Source organism: Eurosta solidaginis, chromosome 3, assembly GCF_040869045.1.
Source record: "Eurosta solidaginis isolate ZX-2024a chromosome 3, ASM4086904v1, whole genome shotgun sequence".
Classification (NCBI taxonomy): Eukaryota; Metazoa; Arthropoda; class Insecta; order Diptera; family Tephritidae; genus Eurosta; species Eurosta solidaginis.
Genome location: NC_090321.1, coordinates 160,941,350 through 160,953,037, shown reverse-complemented (window position 1 = coordinate 160,953,037; position 11,688 = coordinate 160,941,350). Strand labels below are relative to the sequence as shown.

At 39.4% G+C, this 11,688-nt stretch overlaps 1 protein-coding gene across 6 annotated transcripts in view; it reads right to left on the bottom strand.

Annotated features, from left to right (window-relative positions):
* Positions 1–408: 408 nt before the first annotated feature.
* conu (Rho GTPase-activating protein conundrum) overlaps positions 409–11,688 on the bottom strand; it is a 203,495-nt gene continuing 192,215 nt past the window's right edge. For all 6 annotated transcript variants that reach the window (XM_067773543.1, XM_067773545.1, XM_067773548.1 and 3 more), the window contains 7 exons: positions 10,832–11,002; positions 10,673–10,761; positions 6,741–7,013; positions 6,423–6,669; positions 5,980–6,324; positions 1,118–1,636; positions 409–1,036 (listed from right to left, as the gene is read on the bottom strand). In XM_067773543.1, coding sequence (XP_067629644.1) covers positions 812–1,036; positions 1,118–1,636; positions 5,980–6,324; positions 6,423–6,669; positions 6,741–7,013; positions 10,673–10,761; positions 10,832–11,002 — 1,869 coding nt within the window. In that variant the 3' untranslated portion in view covers positions 409–811. The remainder of the gene's footprint in view (positions 1,037–1,117; positions 1,637–5,979; positions 6,325–6,422; positions 6,670–6,740; positions 7,014–10,672; positions 10,762–10,831; positions 11,003–11,688) is intronic.

The following is an 11,688-nucleotide window of genomic DNA, read 5'->3' as shown; positions in this document are numbered from 1 at the left end:
AATATTACATAATTGCGATCAACAATGCGGCAAGGTAACCTAATTGACCTAGCATTGTTAAGTGCGGAAAAAGAAAAATTTGAAATCATAAATTTTGATGATATCATTAATATATTTATTTATTAGTTTTACTAATGGGTTATAACCATATTATTATTAAATATGTATTTGAGTGTAGGGGGTGGGCACCAAAAAAAAATGTTGCCCCGGGCACAAGAAAACCTCACTACGCCACTGCACCGAAATGACTGCCCTTGGTCCGTAAAAATCCCTAACCGCTCTTGTTTTCAGAACTGGCTGACTTGTGAAGCGTGTGAGTATACTGATCAAACAGGGCAAAATATTGTAACCATAAAAATAAGATCTTGCCGGTAACCTTGTATAGAGTAAAAAGTAATAAGTCGTAAATTAATATTCATAGCACAACATGCGCCGATGACTAAATTTATTGTGACAATTTATTTCCATTATACATTATGGTTTCCATTATAAGTATGTCTTCAAATAGAATATAGATTAAAATGTCTTACACATGTAAGTTTGTATTTGTTTAACAATTTTTAATATCGATGTTTTAATCTGCTTTGCAAAAAAAATATATATTTTGTCCAGAGTAGAAAGTAAATTAAAGTGGCAAAGTTACACAAAATTGTTATTATTTCTAAAGCTATTTGTTTTCAAACATTTGTTCCAAATAGTAAAATATAAAAAGCACTTTTTAAAGAGTTTTACTACATACATATACCTATATATATGTATGCAATGCATGTACAAGTTGATGTCAGAAGGAGACAATCACCCATGATGAGGTTCAAATGATTAGACGATGCACATGACTTGGATTAATCGACTGTTGACGTTTAAGAATATTGCTGCCATCGACACTGACTACGTTAACGATGTGACTACTTGGCTGATTATTCGTCGACTGCAGGTGTATATGGTGATGATGGCTTGGGTCCCGAATATTATTGCTGTTATTTTGGTCAATTAGAGAAGATGTGACTTTCAATTTTCGATGCAAGTTGCGTTTACCCTGTAAGATGAGTTGTAGGTCAAGTAAGTAAACCTTAATATAATTCCAATACCAATACAAAATGAAAAATATCCATTTTACCTGTCGTGTTTTGCTTGATTTGGATTCTGCAATTAAGCTATTTGGCACTTGAAACAATAATTCACCTCGGGTGATGAGCATATTTGTAAGGCGACAGCATTGTGCGGCCATTTTGACTTGCTCCTCGATGCTATTCTTATCCGTTGGATGTATGTAACGTGGCGGGAAGAAGGATGGTGCAATTATTGTTGCAACATTATGCATATTCATTTTATTGTATTCCTTTTGTTCAATTACATTATTTAGAAAACGTAGCAAAGATCGCAATGTATTTCGATTTTCATGTGGCAACATTTGACAAACAATTGATAAAGCTTTTGATTGGTCCGATAGTGGTAAAGCATGGCATTGATAGAATAATTGAATAAATTCATTGGTTAACAGCGGCTGAGGTAGTTCCCGCAACCATCGCTTAAGTAACGCACTTAAATCATGCACACTGGCTGAGCTCAATAATTGTGTAAACTTTTTTGGCTTTTGATAAAAGCTCGATTCCAGTTCATGGTAAAGTATTTCAGTCTGAAATGAAATTAATAAGACAATAAAGTGAAGTAAGTAAAAAAATTGGGTGGCAACTCGACTTGAAATTCTTTTTTATTGATGTGCATATCGGGGGTTTTCCGGATACTTAAGTAATAATTTAACACATTACAGTATGCAGCTCAAAGTTGTGCCAGAGTGACGCACGTCTTCGAGTTTCGGCTATTGGACTCTGCAGAAAGGGGTTCGCCGGGCAATTATCGGTATGGGGCTTTGCCGACTCTTTGCGGGTTTTTAAGCCCGGCTGAGTCCTATTATCTCTGCTATCAGTTTGCAAACGCCCTATGTCTGTATGTTTTCCCAAGGTTTCCTATTCGCCGTATGTGCTCAGCTTTAATCAAGTTTTAAATTGGAAACCATGAAATAACTCACACTTTAAAATTTTACATGAATGCGACACTCTTCTGGATTGTCCAACTATCTCTAAACTCGATTGAAGAACGCCCTATCTCGGAATTTAATTTAATAAACGCACTTTCTTAGCTACATATGAGTTTAATTGATACTGAGATAGGGCAAACAAAGCAAACTTTTGTCATAGGACGTTTTTCAACCGAATTTTGAGATCGGGCGTTATTCAGTAAATATTTGCGGTACGACGTGGTAAAGCATGGAAACCTTTCCGAATAAGATAGTTCTTAAACGCCTCCCACGGCAGTCGGTTCTATGTACCGGAGTAGGTAGGTAGGTTGAACTGGCCGGTCCATGAGGACCTCACATAGACTGATTGAGTCCGTAGTGTTACCAGAAATTTGTTTTAACGACCAAACTGAAAAACCCTATCAAAAACCAGGACCTATGTTATAAAATAACTCCGTCCTCTTGGCAAATACTAGAAGCTTCCTAGGACTTAAGCCACTTGCTGCTTCTAGATCTGACAGCTGTATCAGTCCTAATAGCTGGAGTCTTAGCCTGGCAAGTGCAGGGCACGAGCACAGAACGTGCTCGATCGTTTCCTCCTCCAACCCGCACTTCCTACACCTGCTATCACTGACCAAGCCTAATTTAAAGGCATGTGACGCCAGAAGGCAGTGTCCAGTCAGAATACCCGTCATGAGTCTACAGTCCTCTCTTTTTAATGATAGAAGCAACTGTGTTAGTCTAAGGTTGTAAGACCTACACATAATCTTCGACACTTTACAGCCCCGCGCTTGAACCCACGCCTTTCCTGCTTGGTCGATCATGTGCACCTCTCGCCTTCGCTTAATCTCGCCCAATCTAATTGGGACGTCTACGGAGCAAGCTTCAAGGGATGCGCCCTTTTTAGCTAATTCGTCCGCTTTTTCCTCCTGCTTCTCCCTGCCCCGATTCTCTCCAGAGACTGCTTACACTATAACACGCATTTAGATGCTGTGCTATGCGAGATTATTGCCTTAATTGCTGCTTGACTGTCAATATAAAAGTTGCAGCTTAAGCTATTCTCTTCCAGGGTTTCTACTGCTTTGGTTACGGCTAATATTTCCGCTTGGAAAACGCTACAGTAATCCGGCAGCCTGTAGGATCTGCTTATTTCCGGATCAGCGCAGTATACCGCAGACCCCACTCCTTCCACTATTTTGGAACCATCGGTGTACACATGTATCGCCTCGTCCGCCATTTGCGCACCCTTGCGCCAACCGTCCACCTCTATTGTGGCCTTAAGATCTCCCTCAAAGTGCAGGTAGGGAATCATGTAGTCTGTTCGTCTTGTGACTGATGACGCTATACTACTATGGCCATATGGTCGGCGCTCAAGCTGCCCCGAAGCATCGAGCCTGGTTGCGGTCGTTAACGCTTTGTTCTTTGCTACCAGGTCTACAGGTGGAATGTGCAGAATGGCATACAGTGCAGCAGTCGGGGTTGTTTTCAGGGCTCCCGTAATGCAAAGCATCGATAGTCTGCATACCCCCTCTAATTTTTTGAGGTATGTTGTTTTTTGTGTCTTTCCACCAAACAAGAACTCCATAGTATAGAATAGGACTTACAATCGCTGTAAAAACCCAATGAGAAAGAGAGGGCGATAGGCCCCACGTACACCCCAGCATTCTTTTACATGCATAGAGTGCCGTTGAGGCCTTCTTGACCCTCTCCTCCACGTTGAGCTTCCATGACAGCTTACTATCTAGGATGATTCCTAGATATTTTGTGCAAGGTTTCTCCTGTACGGTCACCGCTCCTAACTTAGGCCTGGTCCAATTTTGGACCTTGTACCTCTTTGTAAACAAGACCATATCCGTCTTCTCCGCATTGACTTTCAGCCCGACATTAGATGCCCAGGTATGAATATCCCGAAGCGCCCGATCCATCAAAGAACTAATCGTTGGAAGGCATTTTCCACTTATGTCAATTGCAACGTCATCTGCGTAAGCCGTAAGTTTTACGGGTCCCTCATCGAATTGCCTGAGCAGTTTGTTGATGACCAGTGTCCACAGCAGAGGTGATAGCACCCCTCCCTGCGGCGTGCCCCCGTCCACTGATTTCGTGGCCTCGTACAATCCCCATTGTGATGTAATCTTTCTGCAATTTAACATGCAGCCGATCCATCTGATTAAGGCAGGATGTACTTTAATGTAATTAAGACCATCCATAATCGCCCATTTTGCAACATTATTGAAAGCCCCGGCAATGTCCAAGAAGACTCCTAGAGCATACTCCTTATATTCCAGGGATTTCTCTATGCTTATTACCACCCTATGCAATGCGGTGTCTATCGACTTGCCTTTGGTATACGCATGCTGTGTTGTGGAGAGCAGCTTTTCATCCACGTTGGACTTTATGTACACATCTATCAGTCTCTCAAAGGTTTTGAGAAGAAATGATGTTAAGCTAATGGGTCTATAGTCTTTGGGATACACGTGACCGATCTTCCCCGCCTTTGGTAGAAAAGCTACACGAGCAGTTCTTCAAGAGTGCGGTACATGATTCAGTCTTATGCACCCATCGAATATTATTTTAAGCCATTCCACGACCGCCCTACTCGAGACTTGTAGCATGGCCGGGAATATACCATCTGGGCCCGCCGATTTAAACTTAGAAAACGTCTTCACTGCCCACTCGATCTTGGTATCGGTCACCAAGCCCGGCACCTCTAGCTCCGTGATCGAAGTGTGAGTGATGTCTGCTGGTTCTTCTAAACCGTCTCCCGATGGGAAATGTGTATCGAGAAGCACCTCAAGCGATTCCTCACTATCACGTGACCATTCCCCGTTCTCTTTCTTTATTAGTCCCTGGACTATGTTTCCCTTTGCTAGGACTTTTTTCAACCGTGCTGTTTCATTGGAGTACTCTATGTCCGTACAGAAACTTTTCCATGAGTTTCTCTTCGCCCTGGTAATTTCACGCTTGTACCGTAGTGACTCGGGATTTTTTTCCCGGCCAAGGGCTGTCATTTCAGTGTAACCCCATTTAAGTTGTTGCGTCCCTCCCAGAAACTGTCATCCTCAGAGCAGATTTTTGCACCTAGACTGCTCCATACCCAACCACGGCACGCTTCTCTAGGACATAGAAGGCTCATACCTGTCTAAAAAGGTGGAGCGCAAATTATGTGAATGTTTGGTAAGCGTCGGTTCAATTTCGGAACGAAATCTCATAGCCCAGTCGCCGTCCTATCCCCGCTTCTGTTTAATTTCTTCATATCAAAGCTCTCTTCCCCGCCAGAAGGAGTTACATCATTTCCTATGCCGAATACTGCACGATTATGGCAACGGGATCTAACCCTTCAATAAATGAATTGGTTTCTAAAGTAAACAGCTATCTCCCCGGTATTTCTTGTTTCTTCACCACGCAAAATCTGGTTTATCACTAACAAAATTATCAGCCACTCTGTTACGACTGGTCTTTAAAACACCTAGAGAACTGCCACGGGATATCTCCTTATGACCACTGAACACCTACATAGTGACGCCAAAGGGCTCAACATGAAAGAGCACAACGAAATGCTGAACTGGCAGTTTTTGCTAAACTCTTACAAGCCAGGACATCCTAGAAAAAAACTGTGAATGGTCGTGCCTATTGAATGTGGCGAGGCATTGTTAACACAAGAACAACATAGTTCTTTAAAACAATTCTGATAAAGGGGGTTTTTCAAACACAAAGAGATATTGTTCACTCAGCAGTCGATATGTACTTTTTTAGGTGAAAGTAAATTTATCCTTGGATTCGAATAGCCTAATACATAAGTTTTCATATTCCTTATCAGTTTTGTGGACGAATATGGCTTGTTCGATTCTCTACTCAGAGTTTTTTAAAAAGTCCCAAGTCACTAAAAGCCAGCGTTAACCGATCAAAGATTTAATATTTTATACACCAGGCTCTAGACATAAAACTCAATTTAGATTCTTTACCTTTTGCTTGTGTCCGGCTACGCGAAGTATACCCTCCTCTCTAGCACCACGTTTTGTAAGCTCTTCCAGGAGCCCTTCTAGGAACAACGGCACCAGTGTAGAGTCCTTACCAGTTATCTGTTGATCACGACGTATAAGCGCATTTAAAGAAACACCAAAAAGATTCCCTTCCTCTTTGCGGCGTCGCTTGAACGGTTTCCGCTTGTCGAGCGATACATGATTGCGATCAAATATAGCTGCTAGTTCTAACCAAAATACAGCTTGCAGACGCTTCAATTCGGTCTCAGTAATTGTATCTATATCTGTACAAAACTCTAAGGAAGTGTCACTGCAATCCACAACATCCTAAGAATAATAAAACCGAAAACAATTTACAACATGCATTTGTAACAAAAAAAAACATTCAAAAAATTTTAGCAAATGAACTACAACTATTCACATACCACTCCATCTTGACTAGAGGTCTCACGGCACATACTTTCAAAACTGATACCGTCCCGCGAAGAAGGCGAATTCTGTACGCTTTGTGGGGGTGTGTCCAAATTGATTTTGCTCAGAATTTTTTGTGGAGTACTCTCCGTCGAAGAAGCACTTGATAGTCGTGTCGTATTCGATAGACATTCGTCACTAGAATCTCCCGATCCATTGTTGTCACTATTCGCATATTCTATTAGCTGACCGTGCACACGCCTGTAATAGCGCATTATATTACGTGTATTAGTTTTTGAGTTCTACCAGAACTTTGAAATGATTACACTTACCCCACTGAGCAAGACGGGTCTGAACCGGAACGATTGCGGGGTATGTGAATTGTACCAATGCGTGAGAATCCCAATAACTCAATGCCCTCAGCAGCAAACATTGGAATATCGCATCGAACATGTGACCCCCGAAATATGTCTTGGGAAGGTTTAAGAGGTGCACTTGGTGTCCGCCGAAGTCGTTGCTTTTGATTTTTGCCCAACTGTAATGTCTGATGACTATTTCCAGGATCAGTAACAGAGCCATGATCGAAAATGCTGACGAAACTTGGTCTGCACAAAGAAATTAAGGATGAAAACATTTTTTTTTTTTGGTTAGTATAAAACGAACAAAAAATATGATTTAAAAATATGTACATATATTTTTTGATAAATTTAAAACAAAAAATTTTGATATGTGATGTCGCCTAAAATATCAAATTATATGAAGACGTCTGAAAAAAAACCTTGCAAAAAATTATGGGTTCGGTAACTAACATATTGTAACGAATATTAGCAGCACTAAGGGATACTATCATCTCTAAGTCAATGCTAATTCAATCATTATGTCTACACATATGTACGTACACGCAGCGCAGAAGCAACGCACAACCACATGCATAAATCTGAGATACTCCCGAAAGTATGCAATGGTTGTGCAAGTGTCGCTCACACATACAAGTGCATGGGGTGTGAGAGAGGCTATAAAATCATGCATCTGTAGTTACAGCTGAGTAATTTTATAGCTGATAACTAACTAGTAAATTCTGGACATAGCGGAATGGTACAGGTGGCAGCATGGTGACATACCTACAAACATAAATACAAATTCCATGTATTTTGTTTTTGTAAATTCGATGGACAAATGTCAAAATCGTACTGCGCCGGAAGTTGATGTACCAAATCAAATAAAAAAAAGTTTATAATCAGCTGTTCCATGCTGCCACCTTGTATGGTTGCGCCATTATTCTGGAAATAAAAAAGCCTATAAATATGCAACGAGGAAATCAGACAGTATAAAATGCAGCAACAGTAGAGGCACGACAATCTGTTTGATTTAAGACGCTATCTGGCGAGCAATAGTAGTGTTATTTTGGAAGTAGTCTAACAAAGGCCATTTTGCATTATTGAATAGTGGAGTTATTTATTCAACAGTTTAGTGATTCGAACGTTAGTAGAAGGTGTAAAATAAGCGAAGTTTCCCTAAATTCGTTACAATATTTATTCGTTCAAAAGTCATAAGCAGAAAATGGTTTCCGCCATTAGTGTCGCACTTTACAGGAACCCACACAAAAGTGAAACAAATTGTTTAAATTCTGCATCCAAAGACACGTCTCCATACCAGACTAAGAATCCAAGTCGAAATCTAAATTTGTTTACCCGTTCCAAAGGAATGAACAAAAAAAGTTCTCTCCGGTCTACTTAAGTGAATGTGTGAATTTTGTGTAATTTGTCTACTAAAAACGAAATACGAAATTGGTATCTATGACGCCGTTGTGCTACGGTGTAGCAAAATACCCTGGCTGCTCCTTTTCTACTCTTGAAGATGGCGCTGACGTGATGCAATTTTTTACTTTATGGATCACAATGAGCTTCTTAACATTTGGGCGAACTATTAAGCAAGTTTGCCCCTGCCACTACTACTTAGATCATAAGGATTGATGTCTCGTTTGTTTTTTTCTTCAGTATTGTTAAATCATGTAATGTACAATTATACTCGTATATATGTACATATTAGACTGGGTCGATTTATTAACCGATATCTCGCCATTGATTTTTCGATAGGATTTGGGCTCAGGAAAAAAATTATTTTCGAGCCTGCAAAAAACAATGACGAACGGTTACATTTTTCGACCAAAACACTCCCCAAAACCCAAAAAATATTTTTTTTCAAAAAACTGTTATCGCCAACGTTTCTACAACAGTTTTTTGAAATGAAAATATTTTTTGGGTTTTGGGGAGTGTTTTGGTCGAAAAATTTACCCTTTCGTAATTTTTTTTTGCAGGCTCGAAAATTATTTTTTTGGGTATGCGTAGTGGAACTTTTTTTCCTGAGCCCAAATCCTATCGAAAAATCGATGGCGCGATATCGGTTAACTTTCGTCCATACAAATCGACCCAGGTTAGTACATATGCAGCCACCGTGGTGTGATGGTAGCGTGCTCCGCCTACCACACCGAATTCCCTGGGTTCCCACCCCGGGCAAAGCAACATCAAAATTTTAGAAATAAGGTTTTTCAATTAGAAGAAAATTTTTCTAAGCGGGGTCGCCCCTCGGCAATGTTTGGAAAGCACTCCGAGTGTATTTCTGCCATGAAAACTTATCTGCCTCGCAGATGCCGTTCGGAGTCGGCATAAAACATGTAGGAAAAATTAAAAGGAGCACAACGTAAATTGGAAGAGAAGTTCGGCCTTAAATCTCTTCGGAGGTTATCGCGCCTTGCATTTATTTATTTTATTTATATGTACATTAGGCCGGGTCGATTTGTGGGGAGGCAAAAAATCGCCCATTGCTCTGTGAAAATCATATTCTAAGGATCAAAATAAGAAACTTTGCCGAAGGAACCATACCTCTAAAACGAATTCTGATGTCCCCCCCTTTGGGTCGTAGGGGCCAATTTTGAAAAATCCCGCTTTGAAATGCCTATGTTTTTTTCTTTTTGGAGTTTATTTTTCTCTTTAGAAATTTATTTAGTCAGAACTTATGTAAATGAAAAAATGAATTTAACTTAGTAATAGAAAAGAAATAAAAAAAAATTATTAGAAATTAGCGTTTTTACAACCCCCTTTTAAAACCAAGGCATCACTGTGATGCATTTGCATGTCGTAAAATTACTTGTGTTGTTTTTTTTAAGCCACCACAAGACACAGCAGGTAGAATTGAAATTGCCCCTACCCAAAAGTTCGACCCAAAGGGGGGGGGGGGGGGGGGGGGAGATCAGAATTCGTTTTAGAGGTATGGTTCCTTCGGCAAAGTTTCTTATTTTGATCCCTAGAATATGATTTTCACAGAGCAATGCGCGATTTTTAAATCGACCCGCCCTAATGTACGTATGTATAGGAAAAACTGTAATCGTTCCCCAAGATACAAGCGAGTCTTTTGAAAAAGGAAGAATTCAGTCAAATACATACTTACTTTTTGAAATTTACGGATTCGGCAGATATATTTGAACTAAGAAATTAATGCAAAATCCCTTACTCTTTATGCTCAGCTGGGCGAAGCTCACAGATTACATTAGTTTTGCCCCGCATAACCGTAGCTTGTAACGGCATAAACTATTCAAGATAAATATAGACGTCCATATCCCAAAATGATCGGGATCATTCTTCTGATTTTCGGGAGGCATAACTGACCTATCTTGAAAAAACTAGCTACACCCATTTTCTATATAAAAAGGAACTTTTCTAATAAAAGTGGGGAAGCACATCTCTACTTGGCGTAAAAAAATTTAAATTAGAGACATTTTGGGGTGGAAACCAGTTTTGAAACAGTTTGATATTCTGTAAACTGTCTCGCGTTTCTAGTCTTATAAAACTACAGCAAAGTATGAAAATTATTATGTCATACCTAAAACCTTACAACTTACAATTAGCACAAAAATACAAACCAAAAAAATATTGTACATCGATTCCAATGTGCGCCACTGAGATCCGAATCTGTGTTTTTCAAACAGAAATACGACTTATCAAGTGAGTTATTTTGTGACTTTCGCTTAATGAGTAAACTTATCTCAAATGAATGAACTCAAGTTTAGAGACTGGAGGTGAGATTGAAATACAGAATTCAGCCGTAAATCAACTGTGCTACAAAAGCTCTAGGGTAAGTATACACGAACTTAGGTACGTATACTTGTTTAACAAAAAATCACTTCATTTAGTGCGACTCGACATTTTAAGCATATATGTGCACTTACATACGTACAAGAGCATCCGTATTATATTGAAATACTTACATGGATGCGTTGCCCCAAACTTCATCGCCATGATTTGAGTCAAGCGAGTCAGGGGTTGCGCTGCGTGATCGTGTTCCCGTACTCGATTCCTGCAAATAATAAAGGCGGTTCATTACTCATTACGATTTAAGACTAAGATATATAATACGATCTACTTACATCAAAATCTCGGAACACATCTCTAATGTCCGGTTTACGTTTTTGTCGATTTTTCGTGCGACCACGAACGGTGTGATTTAATGTCCGAACTCGCTGTTTAATTGCTTCTGCGTAAGGTGTGGAGAGTGTTGCAAGTATTGGTTCAAGGTCCGAAGCACGTAATTCATAACCCTAAAATCACCGTGCGATAATAAAAAATGGAAAAATTAAAGCAGTGGTGTAGACAAATGTTGCTGACTGATAAATTTCACAATTATATTACCCAGTTTCATTAAGACTTAAGCTTTTTAATTAAGCATTTATAATATGGCTTTCACACAGAGCCACTTTATTCAACAACCAACATATGGAGCTGCATTTAAGAAATACTTGGATTTTATATAAAAAAAAAAACAGTTCAAATGGAAAACAGCCATCTATCTACTCTTTGGGTTTGTCGATTATTCGTAGATATTACATATAACCATACATGCGCTTATTAGTCATTATATCTTTTCCTACAAATTCTAAGTCAAATTTTTGCTCCTTTTTTAAAAATGTTGAAAATTATATAATATTTTTGTGTCATTCGTTACTTTATCCCATTGTGTACAAAATAAGTGTGATATCTTTTGGCGCATACGGTCGGCTATCTTCAGCGGGTGATAGAAAGTGACGCAGGATGAGAGCACGATAGTTACTTTAAAAATCAGTTGCTATTTTGAATAAAGTGTAATACCAATTTCACCCAGAAACTTCATGTCATCACCATTCTGTTACTTGAAAAAAATATTACGCTGTTTTAAAAATATAGTTAAAATGGATAACAGCTATTTCCTCTTTTACTTTAAAGGCAATCAAAAAATAAAAAGAAAGTA